A 22,902-nucleotide genomic window follows, 5' to 3' on the forward strand; every position below is an offset into this window, starting at 1 on the left:
CATTGTGTTCCAAACGTACAATTCTCATGAATCTCATGTATTTTGATGGACAAAAATCACATAGACAAAAAGGATGCATTTAATCAATGATATCCTTATCAGGAGAAACAGCCAAGCAACAAGTATCAAAGACACAGACACTGCCCTCCAGAGCCTCAGTTGTTTCAGTAAAGGTGACAAACACTGTAGTGGCTGAAGTATTTATGACTCTTCTCTGACAAGAGAAAAGAATAAGTCAGATGACTTTAGTAAGTGAGTGAGGGGCAGCAGAAAGGGGTGGATGTATGAACACCAGCACTTATCCCTCATTTTACCATGTCACCATGACAGAGTTTCCCTATTAATGATAAATTAGTGATGTGTTTTAGACAAAAACTTTAAACAAAAAAAAATGTTTTTTTTTTATCTTTATCTCAAGTTCACAGTTTGTTTCAGTTACTAACAAGCTTTGTCAAAACTCTTTACACAGTCAGCAAAACAGAAGTCCACATGGAGCAAACTGTGAATGACCTTTCATTGCTTTCATACAAAAGTCATTCAGTGGCCACAGTTGCAGTTTGAATGTGTCGTCTTGAACAGCCTGAGTCCTGGATTCATGAGATACAGGTTTGAACACAACACTGTTGCAGTGTTACACTGTTATAATTTTTTTCATTTTGGTTCTGGAAACGAAAATTGAAAGAACAAGTTGTCATTTTTTGATTTTTAATTTTAATTTGAAAAACGAATGAACAAATAATACACGGATTGATTTAGTCCCACTTTTACTTAAAGTTCATATCTAATCACTGTTAACTTATCAACACACAGTCATACAGCACTAAGAGCCCTCCTTCATGTTAAACGATGCATTTGTGTAACTTTAAACCAAATTTGACTATATTTGGATAAACATGCAGAACATGTACAATTGTTAGTTATGGCCTTTTATTTTTCTTTTTGCCTAAGACAAGCTGGGTTTTGTATATGCAAGCCCCATAGCATGATAAGTGGATATTGTTGTGTCTGTAAAACAGCCAGCATAGGCAGTACCTCTACAGAAAGTGTGTGTGTGTGTGTGTGTGTGTGCATTCTTGGGTGACAGAGTGCATTCATTTGTGTCTCACCACATGTTTTCCTGCTCACGCTAACCTTGTTAAATGTACCTGGATCAGGTTGAGGACAGTATGTTCAGTATGTGACCATGCTATTTTCCTGCAACCAAATCCAGACTGCTTTTCAGAAATGACACACACACACACACACACACACACACACACACACACACACACACAAACACACACCATGCTGGTCTTTCTATAGTTGTGAGAACACACATTGACAGTAAACTAATGCATTCCCTAGTCCCATTAGCCCAATCTTAACCATCATAGGTAAATGCCGAACCATAATTACTCAAGTCTTAACTCAAATAGCCTGTAGAAGTTGTATGAGCACTGACCAAAATGTCCTCAAAATGATTGTTTAGAACACTTTGTCCACACAACAATAGAAAGACATGTACGCTCGCACACAGATACCTGCACCACTCCCTCTTGTCTGTAAAAATGTGTGTTGAGGCAGGTCTGTTATTGAGAATAGCTGACTGCTGACTGGCTATTGAGTGAATCATATTACCTATTGTCATTGCAGGCCCTCAGGATAATGCTAATGATATACGTATTTTTATCACTGTGGGGACCAGTGCTGGTTAAAGCCTGTTTGGGGTGTCAAGTAAATCTGAACAAAAGCAAACATGAATGCCTGATAAAAATTAAACAGCGTTGCACTTTCTCAGTGCAAAATAAAAGAAAGTTATGACAAAAACATGATTAGAAATTCTGCTTAGGCCACGTATGCTGTGCTCCAGCAGCAGGGACATAAATAACACTATAACTGAGTGAGATTCATGTGTACAATACGAACAACCAACAAAAAAACAATGAATCAACAATTAATTTTTTGTATAAATATTTTCTGTAAGGTCTTTAACCTTACACTGTAAAGTGCCTTGAGATAACTTCTGTTGTAAATTGGCGCTATACAAATAAAACTAAATTGAATTGAATTGAATTAATCAATATCAATGAATCAATATCCTCCCAACAAAAAGCTACTGGATATATACTGCATATAAAGCTAATAAATGATGGAATCAAGATATTTGTACTTACTGCAATATTGTGTGTGTGTGTGTGTGTGTGTATAAAACTCCACCTGCTTGTTCCTATCGTGTATGATGCAAACATCAGTGAAAACTGAAAAAGCCTTGTGTAGGAGGTGAATTTTCTTCAAGAACCTTAAGAAAGTCAGGTTACCAACATATAACACTTATAATACCATCACCTGGATCACTGAGTGTCACATGACCCCTGTCAGTGATTTTTCAGCCTATTCCACATTTTGAATTGGTGATAGAGACCACTGTAATTCACTGTTCAACTGAGACAATCACTGCACGAGAAGAGAAATAGACCTTAACTCCCTTACTACTTCTGATTAGGCATATCATCAATTAGAAGATAGCTGTAAACTGCCTGTGGTGGGTGATGATGGTGTGAAAAAAGTCTTTGTATATGGAGGATAAATCTGGGTGCCTAACAAGGAATGAACCAAAGTTGTCATGAAGAATTCTATTGAGTTTGTAACACTGTTGTAATACTTCCATGTTTAAGACATGAAGTTAGTTTGGCAACAGAATTATGAATGAACTTGAATGAACTTGAACAAATGCCAATCAAACGTATTTATTTTGGCCTGCAGTACTTGTAGCCATTCTGTGAGTTTGAATGAGTGGCAAATTATTAAGCACTTTAGACTAAAGCATTATTTGAATGGAGTCCAAAAATAACAATTCAGTTTCATTTCATTTCATTTCTATAGTGCAAAATCACAACAACAATTATCTCAAGGCACTTTACAATGTAAGGTTTAAGACCTTAGAAAATATAACTGTACACAAGGCGGGTATCTGCCTCAACTGGTTAGGGTGGGTAAAAAGTGGAGAGAAAAAAAAACAGCAGGCAAAATAAAACAAACCAAGACACACACACACACACACACACACACACACACACACACACACAAAACACACTCACACAGACACACACAAGAAGAAGCAGTAAAAACACTGAGCAGGGCAGAGCTAGTAATATACAGCTCTGAAGCAGGAGATACCTGCAGAAAAGAGAGAGAGAAAGAGGGGAGAGAGAAAACACAAATGTTTGAATCTTTACTACAAAGGGCACATTGTTCACCACCTCCACCATTATTGATTCATTGTTAATGTTAGCATGTTTTTAGATTAAATGTTTTCACAGCAGTGAAGTAGTCTATCTGTACCATTAGAGTTAAAATGAACCAATCAGTTATATGGATATTGTTTACAGTAGGGTTGAAGAAAGTTCCAAAATGTTAAAATCATTACATCCCAAGAATAGGTCACTCTTTTACCATGGTTCACAGAATTTCTCACTATTAGTGAAATGTCATTTAAACCACAAATAATTATAGAACAAGGTTTATTCAGATTTTTCTTGTTTTATTTTCAATAACCTTCCTTCTGTGCTCTCTATGAAGTCAATGAACCAGTTGTGGTGCTGAAATCTGACACAAAGCCTGACATCCGCATACTGTTTATATAACCCTGTATGGCATTAATTTCATAGAGTGGTGGCTTTTTCAGTTCCTCCTATCTGTTTTTACACACAGTAAGACAGTCCAGGGGCACTATTAACAAACCAAAACTGTCAAAGCTAGAGGGGGTGCAGGATTTTGAAGTTGAAATTACAGGGTCCAGCTCTTCCAGTGTAATGATTCGGTTCTACTGAGATAAATAAAACTACTGCAGAAAATAAAGATGACACTTATGCACTTGTTTTGTTGTTGATAATTGCCACCTCTCAAGCCCTTGGTGAGATTTCTGCTCAAGCTCATGCTTATTTTAGCTTTGATTTCATAATTTATGGATCAGTCTCTGTTTGTGTGGCTGTCAGACTCTTGCACAGATCCATCACTGATCACACTGCATCTTCCATTTTAAAAGTTACACTTACTGAGGCCCTGGCAGAACAAGTCAAGTCAAAGTTTCTTTTGTTTGTGGAGTGGTGCCTCTTTAGCAAGAGCAATACATAAAACTGCGTTATTGTAATACACTTGTTTTCTTTTTTATAACTTTTAAAGTTGTGGTTCTTTAGAAATTCTTTATGGCCTATTATAAACACACATTACCATAGCAACAATATTAATGATTGAGGAAAGAGTAGACATTATAAGACCTGTTGGTGCACTGAAACTACTGCCATCTCTCATTTCTTTTTCTGCCGTGCAAGACCACGAGCGCTCCTGTGAATTAACTGTAATTAATAAATTTTTTTAATGTGCTATTTTCACAGTAATGTGATGACTTCTTATGTTGTGCTATCTCAGCGAGCACAAACCCATGGCACAATAAGGCCTTGGCAAAGGTTGACTGAAATTTGAAGTTGAACACAGCAGCAGAACTAAGGAACCATTCCACTGCATTCAAATTCCTTTATGCTCCTGAATACCACACTGCCACCTTCATGTTTCATCATTTTTCACGACAGCATCAAGGTCTTGTCCACTTTAGTTTCTTTTTGTCTTCCGGTGTTTAAATAAGGTTTGAAGAGCTTGCATATCGACCTCCTCTAGGAATAGCAACTTTAACTGATTGGCAGTTAATAATTACTAAGACTTTGCAGAAGTCAACCACCATTAGCAGTCCCAAATTATTATACAGTACATTATCCTGTAATATAATTGGTTTACCAGTAGATTATCCAGCTCATTGGTTCTTAATTTGTGTTGAGTTTTGTTTAACTGATATGTTTATACTAATATCAAACTTACAGTTCACTGAAACTCTCTCCATTTGATGTAATGGACACAATCAATAGAAAATGTCATCTAAAATGAACATGTATTCAGAATTTGTTCAGTGTTCTACTACTGGGTGTCATCCACCTTTCAAGCCATAAGGTCTGATCCACTGGGGACATCTTGGAATTCAGTATCTTGCCCAAGGACACTTTGTGAGGATAGGTAAGAGTCTCACGGTAGAATCACAGTGGAACTATGGTTGTATTATATGCCTGGATTACTTTTCAGGATGAGGTGTTGATGGGGTGAAGGAAAGTTGTGCCAATGTAGGTCTGAAAGGCAGAAGACAGAAACATGATATATAAAGAATGGATGATTCATTTAAGGAATGCAGGGAGAGTAGTTATTGGTTAGGGTAGGAATTTTGAAAGCACAGGGAAGGCAAAGTGGTGGAGTAGATTTAGCACAGAATCTCAGAGCGAGAGAGATCATTACTGAACTTTTACCAAAGATTTATTACCATTATTTATCAATGTAAACTCAATCTGTATTGACCTCGCAACAATACCAGTACAATGGATTTACTCAGTTTGGACTAGCAGTACTCCACAGCAAAACTACACGTGAAAATCTCCACAGGGTACCTGAGACCTCCAGCTTGTCTGAAAGGATGTACAATCCACTTTAGGCAGCTGGAAAGCACTGGTGGACAAACTATATAACTGTGGTACTTCTGTATTCGAGTTTCCTTTAACTTGAAGTATAAAACATTTGTTCATTGCCTTAGAAACTAGGGTTAACCAGGCTCGTCTGTGCAGACACGCTGGCAGGTTGTCAGTTGCAGGTTACACTCTTGTTGCTGCACTATACTTAACCTTAATGGTTGTTTGGGGGACTGTACAGAGTGGTTAGGATGTGTGGGGGATCGTGTGCTGGCTCCACACTTGTGAAGCTTTTTGGCAGGTGAAAGATCTGGACTATTAAAAGACCACAACAATGGCTTTCTTACTTTGAGAGGAATTCAGTATAAGACTATCAAACCGGTCATCACCTTGAGGCTGCAGTGGGTTTGGCTTCCTGTACATGAGACAGGGATCAAAAATGTAAGTGTGAAAAGTAAGTGGGGTTGTGTGTGTAAAGTCAGCAGATTTTCTACACCTCCATATGGCCGGTGTTTAGCTAGACCTGAAATAGAGCTGCTGCTGCTAGAGTTCCACCCAACACTTTGCACTTCCCCAGATGTATACTATTACCCATTTTTCATGGACTTACTGCTTGTTCCTGCAGGAGATTAATTGTAAGTTTTGTTACTGTGAAGTCATAAAAACATCTTTGAAAGTGTCCTCCACCCTCAGTTAGCTCGCTGGCAAATGTGTGTGTGTGTCTGTGTCACAGTGTGGAGCAGGCAGTTCAGTGGGAAAAGTGGCAATTTCTCTGTGAAGTTCATTTTTTAGGAAGTGTGTGTATGTGAGTCTTGTCAGAGCCTTGCCAGCTTGTGTTTGAAATTTCACAGTCACTCTGAGCTCATAAAGTGTCCAATAACCAGCAGGGCCTGGAAACACATGAACTACCGTAAAGCTTCAGCTCTGTGTGTTGCCTCATATAAACCTGAATTTACAACAGATTTCATACTGTTACTATATCTTCTACACCAGTGTAGTGAGAAATTGCACTGTTTTGCAAAGCGACGCCGATATAGATGCAATTTTCTCTTTTTGACATGAACATGTACACTTGTATGTGTGTGCATGTCGCTCTCAACAGCTTCAGTGCTGATGTTGTAGGAACCTGTGTGAATGCAGCTATGAGGGATTATTCATTGTACAGGTAGGAGACCTGAAAGTAACTAAGCTAGTTCCATGATTAAAGACTGTTCACCACTGCCTTTCACGATGTCCACAATAATTTAGATGAATATGCTTTAAACTTAGTTAGGCACTGTAAGGGCAGGTGTAATGCAATATTTTAGTGTTTAAGGCTGTATTTGAATCTATATGGTTTAATTTCCCTGTTATGTTCTGAACTACTTGATTAAACCTTGTGTAAAACAGCTTTCAAAGCCTGAGCTGACATATTAGAACATTCTTGAACTATCTGACCAACAGTCCAAAATAAGCAAGACAACTTCATCATGATTCATCTTCAAATCAGCATGTATTCAAATTCTAGAAACTAGAATCTGTGAACTTTTTTCTCTCTTTTTAGAATAAGTTTAGGAAAATAGTTGCTAAAAATGTCAAGTGGTATTGTTTCAGGTTCACATTTATCATCTGGTTACACACATATGTTGGCTCAGCAGCAGGTCAGCTGGTCCAGCTGGATGGCCATGTCCAAAATGCTGCAGCATAGTCGTGTTTTAATGAAGACAAATAATCCGCAGTTCTTTATTTCACTTTGGGTCCAATGACCCCAAAAGGAAACTGTCAGCTGTAACTGATTTTTTTTCTATTTACTGTTAAGATAATTAATTCATCTTTTCAGATAGTTCACACAATATAACAATTAAACAACTAAATAAAAGTTATTCCAGGCTTTTGTCTGTGTAAATGAACACACAGACAAAAGAGAGGAAAATATTTGATAGACAGTAATGATGATAAAGCCTTAGATAGTAAGAGAAACACATAAATACACAAACGCGCACACACAAAAACACACACGCTTCTTCCTGGCTGTCTTACAGACTTTCTAACTTGCCAGCTGGCTGCTCTGAATCACGTTGACAGCTCTACTCAGACATCATGAACAGCTGAGTTACTGCATGGCTTAATGACTGACTGTGCTAAAGCTATAGCTCAGGAAAGAAAACATTTACAGAACAAGCTTTTATTATCAATAATACACATGCTTTTCACTTTAGTGTCTTCTGATCTGTGTGTGATAGTGAGAATGCATTTGATCTGAAGATAAAACACCTTAATTCTTTTTGAACGCAAGTATGTGCAAACTCCTCTGTGTCATTTGTGAGAACTCTGGACTATATATCACAGAGAATCAGTATGATATCCCTTCTCCACCATAAATCAAATCACATGGCATGGCAGTAAAACAAATTCATTAGCCTCTTATGAAAAGATCGGGTACAGCCAATTTAAACAATGTGGTGAAGGAGGATTTTGGTCAAACATCAACTGAAATAAAAAACATCCTTCCAAGCTAAAATCTCCTGGCATAAGTTTGCAATGGAGCCTGCAAGTGTCTTACTGTCTTCTACCCTGCTTCAATGTGAAACTTCAAAATCAAAAATCTTTTAGGTGATCTCCTCATGGTGTGAGAACATGCAGTGTTTCTCCCATGCAGAGAACATCATTGGCTCTGAGGAAATGCACACTAGTAATCTAGTCATTATGTGATTAAGGCAGAAACCCAAGAATGGTTGGCCTGTGTAAATACCATACCCAGATTAATAGGACTGTGCACATAGCTGCATTAAGCTAACATGTGATTGTTGAGCCACTTCAATCTTTCCACTGCATTTCCACAAGACATGAGTGCAACTGCATGTTGCTGCATACCAAAGACTTCACTGGTAGAATGCTTCTCTTGGCAACTTCCTGCTATACAAGCCCTACACAGGCAGTACTAATGGTCATACTCATTATCACATTCTCAGACTGGGAATGAAAGTAGCAGATATGGCATAAGACTGGGAAATAGCACTAACTTGCTGAAGTATGGTGTCCTTCGGGACATTCTTTACTTCTAATAGTCGGTGGGATATTCCTCATCACACTTCACTAGTTCAGTTTAACAACTTATCTTGTTTTAAAATGTATGTAAACAAAATTGTACTTTATTATTCTGAGGCTTCACTCCAGACTTTGAGCCTGACACACATGCGCTGAACCGGTTTTCACTGCCAAGTCAGGAGCCTTTTGGTCCTGAAGGAAATATGTAAGGCCCCTCATGAGACGATCCCACTCATTCTGCATCAGTGGGAATACAAACACAGGTACTTTGAACAGCCCTCTAATCACCCTCACATTTACCTTCGGACAGCCAGATGTGTGGGTCACTCCAGTTCTTTAAGGAATTGAGAAAATCTCACAGAAAGAAATACAGTCTAACAACCACAGATTGTGTTCAACACAAAAGCCTTCATCAAAGTACAAAATCACAGCTTTTTTAGATACCCAACTGATTTTACTGCAAGAATGTCTACAGTAGATATGAAATTATGTTTAATGACACAGCACAAATGGGACAAGTGTGTTCTTATTTTTGAAGATGACCCTGCAGGACACTTCTCTTTTGTTGTCATACTCATGGCTTTATGATGATGAGTCCGGATGTGACTATAATCATTAATGTCATAAATGCTGTTTTTCATTCAGTGTATAGTGGAAAAACAACCACAGTAGCTAGACTCCAAACTACACACCCCATTGCCTCTAAGCCACCTGTCCCCTTTTATACAGAAGACAGAACAGAAAGACTCATTCCAGAAACTAATACTGCTGTCTGTGGAACTACTGTATAACCAGATGCTATTTAAGTTACAGTACGATATAGTATAATACTAATTTGAACCCTGTGCTTAAAAAGAGTCAAAACTACTACTAAACTAAACTAAATGGCTGTCAAGTCAAAAAAAATGTAGCAGTTTTCTCAAAACTTTATTTCAATTTGGGATGTGAGGATATCCCTCATGCCAAAATCCCATAATGCAACTGAAGGGCAACTTTCACCATTTTCTCTGGGGTTAAAGAAGTTTCACATTCAGTTTTATTTCATTTGATTTACCCCCCTGGACTACTGTGCACAAGGACACAGTATGTCATTTGGTGTTGATATGGAGCCTGATTGTCTTGTCATGACAGTGCTGTGTATAAATCTGTTTTTATTTCTACAATCCATTTGTAATCATTTATGATCAATGAGATTATTGTAAAATTAAACTCATCCTTGTTTTCCTAGAAACTGTGTGAATTCTTGTATGACCTAAATTGCTCCAAACCTCCCAACCACCACCAGGACCACTATTGAAACACACCATTAGAAACCACATTGAATAAGCCCAATGATTTCCACATTGCAATTTTGCTGATTAAGTCATTAAATGTGCAACCACCAGGAGTTAGAATGTTTTGGATTATTTTTGCTACTTCAGCTCAGGGATTATTCTGCAGCTCGAAAACATAATGATATGAGTCCAATATGCAGAGGGGATTACCTGGGAGAAATATTTACCATCGCAGAGCTGTAACGTGGAAGCATAAACACACACACACACACACACACACACACACACACACACACACACACACACACACACACACACACACACACACACACACACACAGCCAGATCTATTGCAGAATATATTTTACATCAGGGCAGAGATGGAGATTTGGCAGGAATTAGAGAGGGACATGGAGCATTAGCAGCAAAAAGTCCAGCAAACAAAACGAATGAAACATACAAGTTTTGCTTGTGAAGTCATTTTTTGTGAACAGTGTGTCTACTTGCATTGTAAATAGGCCGATGTACTACAGCTGACTGCACAGAGAAACTAACTCTTTGTTACTCATACTGAAACAGCAAGCTAATTAAGTGATAAAACAAATTATAATGAATTATTATACCATTCCTTTATGCACAGTCTCTTACTGAACTCCCCATGTGACAGAATGAGCTAATTAAATCTAATCAAAGCCAGCACTGCGATGCTGCATAGTTTAAGAGGCTTGAAGCAATTTTCTGGGGGTCATGCATTGGCAGAAGTGTCTCTGTAGGGCAGAGCTACCTCTCAATTAATTAATCTGAAGCAAACATGGTTAATTCTTTAAATCAGTAATTAAAAATGCAAAATGTCAAGGCAGCACGATAGGGTTAAGGTCAGAGCCACTTTCTGGACAATAGAAAATAACATAATAACTGCTTTCTATTCTGTGACAAAATTGTAGACACAAACGCATTTGTGCTGTTTGTTTATCTGTCAAAAAAACAATGCTTGACTGCATGGCTGCAGTAATCCAGAATATTTTAGAGTTCAAATAAACACTACTTGTATTTTTCCATGATATGAGAGGCATGAATCATATCATGAAGCGACAGCTGACATGACATGATAGCAGTCTCTCCAATCAGTCAGTGAAATGTCAGACAGAGTCCAGTCAAAGTTCATAATAACCATGCTTTGGGTGCAACAGAGGGCTGAAATCAGAACAGCATCTGCAGCATCTCTATCAAAAACAGATGCTCGTGTAGCTCAAAGTGTCCAAACAAACAAATGTAGGTCACATTTCAATTGAATGGAATGTTGGTATTTATCTGTTTTTTACCAAATACTGCTGTCAACAATGCCATGCTGTATGTATTTGTGTAATGTAGTGCAATGTGTGTGTGTGCACCTCAGGTGGTGTCACTGTTTGACATAGCTGTGTAGAAATGTGACAGACCTCCAGTCATGCTTGCACACTAGGATGTTCTATAGAGTCAACTGTTCATACACGTCATGCTGAGTATTCTGCATTTCAATGTGATTTTCCAGGTAACTTTGGTGGCACACCACTGTGAAGTTCCCACTCTGAAACCCCTCTGAAGCCCTCTGGTAGGTCTGAAGCAACCCTTGAAGACCTCAGGTGTGAGGTTGATCATTGGCGGGGTGAGAGAGATGAAGATGTGTGTCATGATTCTGGCAGCTCTGCTGCTTCCCAGCATCCAGGCGGGTAAGTTAAAGACATGTCTTTGTTTTAGTTGATCTCTATTTTCTCAGAGACAGTGGGCTGAGGACACTAACATGACATACAAATACAGTTAATACATCCAGCCCAACTGTTGGCTCTCCACCACACGATGAACCAGTGTAGAAGACTGCAAATGATGGCGCTAAAATGAGAGACGAATGGAGGGGCACCAAAATGAAGAGGAAACACTTGGCAGAACACCGCAGACAGACTTGTACTTTTCTGTCTGCGTCATTCATTCGATTATATTGTTAATGTAAGAGTCAGAGCAGCCAAGTCATATGAGAGTGCTTGACAAGAAAGAGCCCCACACGCTTTGTTGCCATTAACTATACAAACTGCACTGTGGTGCAACATCTCTGCTGATATGACTGCAAACACAGTAGAACCAAATGCAAAGCTATTAGACTGGAGAAAATGCAATCTATCATACAAACTGTAGTGCATCTGGGTAGCCCTGGGGAGTCACTGTAGCACACCCCAGGGCTAGCCCACACTCCCAGGCTGTAGAACGATATTCCAGATCATATGTAATATAAAGACTGATAATAGTAGTATTATCACTACAGAGCATCAAAAGTAATTTGACAGCTTCAACAGCTTAAGCACTTTACAGATCAAGGCCTTACAGAAACATATGGCAAATATATACAACTATTTAGAGTTATGTAGAAGACTATGCAACAGTGGAGAGGAAAAACTACCTTTAATGGCAGAAAGCTCCCTGGCATAACCAGGTTTAGGGTGGACATCTGTCAAAATGTATGCATTGCCACTTATTTCATTTAGGACAAAAATGAATTCAAATAAATTCTTCATATGATCCCTTTTATGGGCTGATGTTTCAATTCAGTCTTCAGTCTCTTTTTCAAGCGCATTGGTTCCAACTGATGTCTTTTACAGTCTAGTCTCTTTTGCTTTTGTCACCTTTTCCTTGTTACTTAGTGTTTGATTCATGACTGGTTATTTCAGTTAAAAATGTGAAGTGTGCCCAGTAGAGAGTCTGTAGATTTTCTCACACTAGGCCATATGTTCATTGTCATCATTGTCAGGATCTAGATCTTACATCAGCTGCCTGTGATTTGATTGATATCATTTTTTAAACAGGTGACTGATTTAATTTTAAGTGATACAGTATAACCCCCTCCACCCACCCACCCACACACACACACACAGACACACACACACAAACACACACACACACACACACACACACACACACACACACACACGTGAGAAATTCTTCTTTTGGCATCCATGCAAACAGGAATCCAGCCAGGAATAGCTCTCCAACCATTACAACAATTCTCCCATGATGAACTTAACATGTCTCTACTTCTTCCTCCCTGGATCATACTGTGACAGCAGCAGAGGCTTTTGGAGCTGTAAGCAAATCTTTCTAATCACAACCACAAGAGCATCTCAATCTGTGGCAGATTGACTTTTTATTTGAGGCTTAGTGACGGGGCTGCATCTCAATGACAGGCTCAAACACAGGGGAATGCAGTGACACCAGTGATGAAGGAGTGGAAGTAATATTATGAAATGTTCTCATTTGAATTAATGGGCATTTTGTTCTTCTCTAACCAACTATAGTATACACAGACTTTGGCCTCTTCAGCTAAATTGGACTACATATTTCTGGATAGGTGTAGGTTTTGTTTTAAATTATGCATTTCCAACATTTACTTTACTTGTTTGTTAGTTACTAAATATCAGATATTTTAGCATGAAGTGAAGTTTTTGTGAGGCCACTCAGGTATGGCTCTTTTGTAGGTAAAGCTGCACAGTAAGTTATGCATTTTTAAGTGAATTAATAGTGTGGAGTTACAACAAGCAGGATTGGCCATAAATGGACAAAAAAGAAAATAGTGCCACCTAAAGACTGGGCATGTAGCATCAGTTTGGGTGATTACAATTGTCTACATTCCTAACTTCACTGAGAGATGTGTCTGACAAGTAGGAGCTTGACCGGGGTTGCAGATGACTTCATGACCTGCAGGGTATGTAGATGTTATCCATCAGGGCTCCATCATCAGGAATGTGAACAATGCTAAAGAATCATATAGTATAAACATTGTCAAACTATTTGAAATTTCTCCATCCATGCCTTGTATAGCTTTAAAGATATAAGATAATTAGTTCTCATCTTTTTAACCATCACCAAATCACATAAGCAAAGGAACCAAAAACAGAAACAAAACTTCACAAATGAACTAAAGCATACCTGCTGAAGAGGTGTAGTGAGAGCAACACTTAAATAGAGCAACAGGATCTGCATTCTGTGTATCTACATTGGATGCATTCAGGCACTGTAGTGATTTTTAGGACTACCAATGTTTTAGCATAAAACTGAAGATAGACTAATGCTGTGTCTAAGGAAGCAAGAGAAGGAGCAAGAAGGAGCATGAGATGATAGAGAAGTACCAAGAGCTGAAAGAAGAGCTTGAAAAGATGTGGAAGGTGAAGGCACAAGTGGTACCCATGGTGATAGGAACACTGGGGGCTGTAACTCCCAAACTGGGAGAGTGGCTCCAACAGATCCCAGGAACAACATCTGAGATCTCTGTCCAGAAGAGTGCAGTCCTAGGAACAGCTAAGATGTTCTGTTCTGCAGGTTTCTACACAGGTAGAAAGGACCTCCTGTGGCGTTCTGTGGAGCACTTAATGTTGATCAGTCTCTGGCCTCTGTGTAGCCAGCACACTGTGTAGTGGGTGGGAGGCATTGTCCAGGATTGAGAGGAGTATGGACAGCATCCTTCTCTCAGCCCTCCGGATCAGTTTGTTCAGCCTGTTATTGTCTGCCACCTTTATGGAGCCACAGCAAACCACAGCATATAAGATGACACTGGCCACCACGCTTGAGCTTTCTCAGGAGGTCCATCTGGCTCTGAGCTTTTTTGTACAGTGGTAATGAGTTTTTTTTTCAGTCCAGACTGTTGTCCAAGTACACTCCCAGGTATTTGTACTCAGATACAACCTCCACCTCGTCCCTCTGTATAAAGAGACGGGTGACAGGACTCCCAGATTTCCTGAAGTCCATCCCCGGCTCCTTTGTTTTACTAATGTTGAGTTGAGGATGGCTGAGTCCACACCAGTCCACAAAACTGTCCAACCACTGACATTCTGTGATGTCTCCACCCTGAACACATCCTAAAACTGCATTGCAAAACTGCTGAGTTATCATATAATTTCTGAAGATGGTAGTACTCTGAGTTGTACCTGAAGTCTGAGGTGTACAGCGAGAGAAATGACAGAGAAATGACAGAACTGTGCCCTGTGGAGCACCTGTACTACAGACCACAGTGTCAGACACACAGTTCTGCAGGTGGATGTACTTGGGGGCAGTTCATAAAGTAGTCTATGATCCAGGTGAGGTGATACACACCCTGAAGAAAGGATCATATTCTGTTTCATTTTAACCCATGTTGATCCATTACAATAAACCTATAAACAGCATGGCCACGATAATCCTCAGGATCAGCTTGAAACACCTAGTTCACTGTTGGTTTTAGCAGCTACAACCAAAGACAGAGCCACATGTAAATATATTGGACTGTTGAAAGTTATAGATATAGTCAGACTACACTAAGTCTGAAAGGAATGCCATTAGTACTACAGGTTTTAAATCGGACAAATTGAAAAATATGTTGGCCCAGTAAGGGCCAATTCTCTCGCTACTGTTGAGTTATTGCAGTTTATTATGTGGGGACCATTACTGTCTCATATATTTCTGTAGATGATGTGATTACAGTCTGGTAAAACCAGGTTAAGAAAATTTGGACCAGCTTATGGTATTAGAAGCAAACTTAAACCTAAAGATTGCCAGTGGATCACTATCGTTAGTACTGTCATGTTTCATGACAATTCATCAATGAGATATTTTACTTTGTATCAACATGGTGGACCAAATTACTGATATAGAGACAATAATATGGTGCACGTCATCACTTTTGTTCACTTGCAATCAGTGCTGTGAGCACTACCAAGACGATTCCTTCTTTGTCTTGAAAGATTCACCTTGGAACTAATATGCTAATCACATGTATATATGATCAAAGCAGGAAAAGCTAAACAAAAATAATGTTTGAAACTCAAAATATGTATTACTTATACACCCTCTGCAGTTCTTTGTCACTCTTCTATCCCCTAAGTCAGTGCAAACAGGTAGATAGGTAAATAAAGAATTATACATACACACTACAATTCAGAGGTTTGGGGTCAGTTATGGTATGGGGTCATTTACAATATTGTCTGAACATGTGTCCCCCAAACTGTTGAACATTAGCTTACATTACTGATTCATAATGACCAAAGATATTCTCTACTGTCATTCCAAAACAATTGCAGTATACAATTACAGTATCTACTCAGAGTTAGAAAATAATTTAACTTCAAATGCAGGTCCAGTCCTTCATCACAAAATGTTATTTATTTCAGTTTTATCTCCTCATCCTCTTAAAAAATACATACAAAAGTATTTGTAATTTCTAATGCTAGTGCTGTCCTAGTGAGGCTTTACATTCTTAAGGATTCAGCAACCAGATAAGTTGATTCCAATTGAGCATGTTGATTTGGTGATGTTTAATTACTCCTGGTAGAGATATTTCTACTTTTCTTAATGCTGTTAAAGCTTTGGTCTGCACTGGTCTGATCTGAACCAAACAAACAATGAAGCCACAGCAAACTATACATGTAATACAGCCACTTCAAACTGTCATGCCTGTGATACAGTCTCGTACACTGTCGTTGCCTGTAATTCAGGCATTTCAAGTATTTCTTGTGATTTATTTGTGTTGTGTAATTCTCCCTGACTCACCTGGGCTGGTCGGTTTCTGATGGAGTTCAGGCACAGTTCATTGTGTTGTTGGATTAAGAAAAGAATTCAAAGCAAAGTAAAGCAGCAGGTTCAGCAGTTTAACTCATGGCTGTCAAACACTTGAGTAACTTGCAGCCATAGATCTCTGAGGACTGACTTCAGACGCTCAGTTGGAATGTGCATGTGTGAAAAGCTGCTGACGAGGATCTTATTACTATATGCAGGGTTTTAGTTATGGTTTTATGATATAAGCATTTCCATTGTTATGTCTGTATCCTTCAGTGCATGGTGGAGGTAAAAAAAAAAACAGCTGTTTCCACAGTTATCACCCCATGAAATGATCATTATCAGTTGTCAGCACTCAAAAAATTATACTTTGAAAGGGTACACTTCTCATACTGTAGGTCACAAGGTACACATGATCAACGCGTGTCCGCAGTATGCTAGACATCCTTCTCACTAATGGTAGCGTCATATAAAGAGCAGCAGTCTGCTAAACCACATCTATGATCCCAATAACAACTAATAATGCTCTAGTAATAACCAATATATATAATAAATAGAGTTGGCATATCTAATTTAGTAGCTGTGAATGAATGCAGAGTCACCAGGCTCAACATACTGCTCAACATGTAGAGAATAGTATCTTACGTTCATAGCAAGGCTGCAGACAAACACCTTTACACACACTCTGAGTCCTCCAGAGCCAAAAGCAGTCACTTGCAGACAGCAGAAACCAGCTGTATGTACATCACCACCTTTCAGTCTATGTTAGCCCTTTGGGAAATCTGCTTGACAATTCAGGTCCCCAGCCATTCAGTACCATTGATGGATCCATTAGTTGGTGAGGCGATGAGGCAACAACCACACACACCAGAGAGCAATAGATTAAAACTGTATTGAACAGACAAGACAGTTACATACGATGTCTCAGTAGTATCCTGATAATAACAGACACAAAGTAAAAGGGTTTATCAGTCACTCTTACCCTTGAGTGAACAATCAAATAACCTTCTGTTATTCCTATTTAGATAGTTTGAAGCTGTGTGAGTTACAGGGTCGGAAGGAATGATCATGCCTGCCTTGGGCCATTTGAATGCTCCTAATTGAAAATCTACTAATTAATTAAATCTGATGAACATAGAGCTTATTGACAAACCTGAGAAACCGAGGCTGTGTTCACACCATTTCACACTGCTGAAAAATGCAGCCCCACTCAATCATTTGAAATGGTGAGGCTGGGGTGCAATCATGCAGTGGGGCAAAAAGGGTCTAAAAAGTAGCAGTGAAACATGGCATCATGTTGGCCAATCAACTGCATGCAAGAATACCTTTTCGGAAAATTACTTCACAATGTGAACACTGTGTACCTCACACAAAAACAGTAAATTTGTCAAACAGCAAAAACATTAGCTACCAGGATAACTTTTCAGAGCTGTACATAGTGTGTACAAACCACAGTTTTCCTAACTTGAAAAATATATTTGACCCACCCACCCACTCTGATAGGACTTTCTGTCTTGTATTTCATTATCATGGAACGATAAAACAACATACCCACACCAAAGCAGTTGTATTGTATAAATGGATTGAATACAGCCTGACTGACTTTCTAATGAGGAGTGCCATTGTGTGTGACAACAGCCCCAACAAAACTTGAACTTACTTTATTGCTTTCAATAAAAGATGCCAGGTTGGTCTATGTACGCTGTATACACATGATTATCAATATCTGGTTGCATCCTGGCAGCACAGGAGGCACTCAAATATCCTCTGTCCCAGCTTTTCTGCCCATTTTGTTTTTGTTTTTTTTTTTATTGTTGAATGTTGGTGCAGAATAGTTACAGAAAAAAAAAGCTTTTCTTTGATTATGATGGATGGACAAAAACCCGCTTTGCCTATTCACAGTTCTTTTCCCCTAAAAACAGTCTTTTGTATTTTAGATTTGTCCTGTAACAACAATGTTCCAGCTATAATAGATTTTGTCAAGGCGGCAATAAATCCTGATAAAAGCTCCAGCAGCTGAAACATGTTTCATTTGCTCTGAAATATTTGAATGGTTTCCATCAAGTTATTTGGATTCATTCACAGTGCAGATATGGCAGTTACTACAAGTTACTTGTTAATGTAATCAGGACTGGGAAGAGACATGAGGAACAGTGATGTAAGGCCACAATTTGTATTTGATTTCCTTTGTTATAAACATAAAGATTCTATGTGTTTGGCATTTTATCCCAGCTCTACCTGCAGTTGTTTATATTACGTCTTTTAAAATCATTTTTTACATTTTATATAGAACTGTAGTCTCGATACATACACACAATACAATAAAATACAAAAAAAAGGGAATAAAATGCATTTTAGTACATGTGCTTTACTTCCCAAGGCTAGTGAGTGGCATGGAACATCTCTGGAAATTAAGTTTTTGTGCATCTTCTGCCTCCTGCAGTCTGTCCAGATAAGGAGGCGGGACTGCAGCCGTGGATGCCGGGACACAGTGAAGATCACCGTGTTACAATTGGTTACGGCAGGAAGGTCCTCCTCACAACTTCAGCTACCGTCCACTCTATTGAGATTGTCAATGGTGGTAAGATGATCAAAGCCCTGTTTGTGTTCATGGTTCTAGCAAATTTTCCTTATAATATAATATAATGCAACATACATGTATTTCTTAGTAAGACAGAGCATGTGGATGGGTAAAGTTATGAGGGGGATTTCCTTTTTTTTCCAAAGTGTGTAAAGTATTTTTTTATTATGTAAAATGGAAGTGACGTAGTATTGCTATAAAAACAGCAGTGAGAACAGTTTACCTGTTAGCTACCACTACACACTGGACTCAGGAGTCAGAACTGTGGTTTGTGAATCTTGCACATTATACACCCACCATCCACCTCAACCTTTAACTGACTCCTTCCAACTCAATTTCTGTTAATCACAGAGAAGTGCTTCCATCATTCATAGGTTGTGTCAGAAAATTACATGATTAACATAATTATATCATTATGTTACAAAAGCAGATCTTCTTTGTTTAGTTTCTCTATGTTCTGCCATACATATATATAATGTTGCTGCAGCTCTCTCAACATTCTCTGTCTGAATGTTAGGAAATTTACATGGGTTTTAATAACAATTAGATAACAAGTACAGTATGAATTGTAATAGGCACGGGCAAATCCAAGAGAAAGGTTAGTCCAGAAGATAACAAGGCTTCAAAAACACGGGGCAAGGCAAGGACAAAGTGAGCAGAGATGTGCTTAGAAAGGGGTTAACGAGACACGGGTGAAAACAATCAGGGTTGTGAGTAAAACGAGGAAACATGGTGCACTTATCTGCAACAGGAAGGTGAACAAAACAAATGCATGAGAAAGGAAATAGAGCAAGGATCATAACAAGTTTTGCATTTTTCAAATTAAAAAAACTATCAAGTATACCAAATAAAATTAAGTTTCATGATTTGTTTGCAGAACTACATTAAGAACATTTTAATAAAAAAAAAACATGGGGCATCCATCACTGCTGCTCTTGCTGACAAATTTACTTGGAACTATTTGCTATAAATGGTTTATTTGAATGTCTTGAAGGCACTGTCTTTTAGAGTGCTAAGATTTCAAGGAGTACAATCCTTCTTGGTGAATATATTGTGCCAAAGACACAAATATGGTGAAAGCAGGTCCTTGGCCATTCAGAGGAAAGAAGCAAACAGAAGATGATGTTTAGTGTTCGGCAAATTTTCACTACTTCCCTACTGAACTGGACCTGGTAATGGAGGTGGTTTGCCAGCAACATCTGCTATGTGTGTTAGTGTGTGTGTGTGTTTGTTTGTGTGTGTGTGTGTGTCTGAGTCTGAGCCCAGGGCCATAAATGGTAGGAAGACAGGAGGTGTCTGAGGGCTCTGGGGTATGAACAGCCCTGCCAGGAAGCCACATCACCCTCTTCTCTCTCCCCTCTAGGTAAGCTGGTAATTGCTGACACCAACCGGCCCATACTGCTACGAACAAAACATATTCTGATTGGTAACAAAGGAGAGCTACACATCGGAAGCCCAAGCTGTCCTTATAAAGGCAATCTGACCATCTCTCTATTTGGAAGGTACAGCTGAGCATGAAAACATAGTGATACTGTGTTCTTAAGTTTGGCTATATGTTTTCACGTGTTGTTCTGACACAAATCAACACGTTAGCATTAGATATAGTCAGTGTGAAAATTAGATCAACATAATGTATATGCATCTATCAAAGATGTAACATCAGCTGATATTTTCATAATATGAGCAAATATATATATATATAAAGAGATCAAACCTGAGTAAAAACTCATCTTGCAAAGAAGCAGTGACTGGAAGAAAGGAAAAAAATGAAATATGATTGTAAAAGTAATCAGTCAATAGTCATATTAACTTATTAAGCGAGAAAGGTGAACCACATGCAAAGTAAAATGATTTACCCAGAGCAAAGTTAGGGACAGGGGAATAAAAGGGAAGCTAAAGGGCAAAGGAGAACTGTCAGGTGGCACAAGTGTGCTTAACTTACTGCTTTTGTGGAGGATCACAGCAGTACTAGAGTCTATCCCAGGTGTCATTGGGCGAGAGGCAGGACCCTGGATAGTAACCAGGTTTATCACAGGGCTGATATATACTGTAGAGACAGACAACAATTCACACCTACTGTGGGAAGAAGCTGGAGTACCTTGGGAAAACCCATACAGACATGGGGAGAAGATACAAACTCTACACAGACCCTACCGGACCAACCTGTATCACTAAATAGCACACAGTGACTAAATAGTCAAACCAGTGTTTCTTCAGCCACAGACTGGGTAGGGAAGAATCTTTGAGAGTAAAACGGATACAGTGGATCTGCTGCACGGACAAGTTGACATTTTGTCTCTATGGGGTTTGTTAATGTAAGTGTTACCAATTAGATTCAACAAGTTCTCTTAACTTCACAAGATAAGAAGCCACTGAAAAACAAGCAACAAATGTCACTTATAGAAAGACATGCTACACTGTATCTCATTAAAACATTTGTATTTCTCTCTCATTCTGTCAGACTGGATGACAGTGATGAAGAGCACAGCTACTTTGGGAGGAAGTACATTGGTGTGGGGACTGGAGGAAAGCTCGAGATCCACGGACAAAAGAAGCTGTCATGGACATTCCTCAACAAGACCCTTCACCCTGGAGAGAGCAACCAAAACAACTACTTGTTTCAGAGAAGCTGGGGGAACCGAGGCATCATAATCCACATCATCGATCCCAAGACAGGAGAGGTGCTGCACGATGACAGGTGAAGGTCCCCTCGAAGCCCAGGCGGCGTCTCGGCTGCCGAACAATCATGAGACTCTTAATTAGAGCTGAAATGATGTGGTGGTTGTCATCTCATGAGCTGTCTGAAGAGCTGTAATGAAAAATATTCTTGTAATGGCTTTGGCATAGCAGGGATATTAAATTTAGAAATCAATGCCATCCTTAATATTCTCTCATGATTAATTATCCATTACATTCTTTATATCAAATGGGTGTTAGATCAATGGATATACAAGTTTTATTGTGATTGGGTCATTTTTAGAAGTATTGGACTGCATCCAATCTTCTCTAATTTACTGTTGTTAGACTTTGTCTGATTTTAAAGGTAACACCCATAAAATTCATTTAGTAAATGCCTGTTATGACACATTTAATATGCAGGCTGAGGACAATTAAACGATAACTATGAATGGATTTCAAAGCAAAAAATATTGCTTTGAAATGGGAAAATGTTTTATTAGTGGCTATCTTTGGTTGTTATTGAACTTATTTCTGATCTTGGTTTTTGCTGTTGTTCTCATGAGGGATTATTTGTGTGCTTTGAAGTGGTGCATACATATTACAGTCTTTGCCAATTTTTAGGCTTCACACAGATGTTAGTCAGAGTGTTTGCAGACTGGGTAGGTAACAAAATGTATGTTATATATACTGTAAATGGCCAAATAGCCTTATGTGGGTTTGTTAATCTGCTCTTTCTATTTAAACAGAGAAACAAAAGTGGGGGTAGTAGGAGCTTTCATAAAACTTTGAAAATATTAATGAAAATTCAATAAAAATTTAAAGAATACTGATAACTGGTTTAGTTTAAAGTGAACATTAGATGTGTCAATTAAAAAGCAGACATTTAACAAACATCTAATTTGACTTTAGCTGAACAAAATAAGGAGATTTTTTTTTAAGGAATATTAAGTAATATCTTATCACATGCAGCACTGGGCCTTTTGCCTTCACTCCCACAGATTTGACACATACCGTAGTAAGGATGAGAGTCATCGCCTTGCAAAGTATGTAGATGGTGTGGAAGAAGGACTCATACTGGCCATGGTGGTCAACGACGAGGGCTCCAACAACTTGGAAGACGCCGCTAAGAAGGTCCTCTCCAGGCTGGGCAGCCAGCATATCAGCAGTCTGGGATTTCGGTGAGCTACTGAAATATTGCTTTGGAAGTTGAGTCACATCACTGTGATGAGAAACTTTCACTTTGATTTAAAGAAACATAGACAAAACTAAAATAGTCAGAGTCATCAAGAAGCAGTAGCTTAATAGAT

At 38.8% G+C, this 22,902-nt stretch overlaps 1 protein-coding gene across 1 annotated transcript in view; it reads left to right on the top strand.

The window, feature by feature from the left end:
• The window catches only part of cemip (cell migration inducing hyaluronidase 1), a 125,227-nt gene that overhangs the window by 49,468 nt on the left and 52,857 nt on the right, over nucleotides 1-22,902 (top strand). The window contains exons 2-6 of the mRNA XM_026378053.1: nucleotides 11,315-11,492; nucleotides 18,779-18,916; nucleotides 20,280-20,418; nucleotides 21,378-21,614; nucleotides 22,594-22,773. Of these exons, the coding sequence (XP_026233838.1) occupies nucleotides 11,438-11,492; nucleotides 18,779-18,916; nucleotides 20,280-20,418; nucleotides 21,378-21,614; nucleotides 22,594-22,773 (749 nt within the window). The 5' untranslated portion in view covers nucleotides 11,315-11,437. The remainder of the gene's footprint in view (nucleotides 1-11,314; nucleotides 11,493-18,778; nucleotides 18,917-20,279; nucleotides 20,419-21,377; nucleotides 21,615-22,593; nucleotides 22,774-22,902) is intronic.

This window comes from Anabas testudineus, chromosome 3, assembly GCF_900324465.2.
Source record: "Anabas testudineus chromosome 3, fAnaTes1.2, whole genome shotgun sequence".
NCBI classification, from domain to species: Eukaryota; Metazoa; Chordata; class Actinopteri; order Anabantiformes; family Anabantidae; genus Anabas; species Anabas testudineus.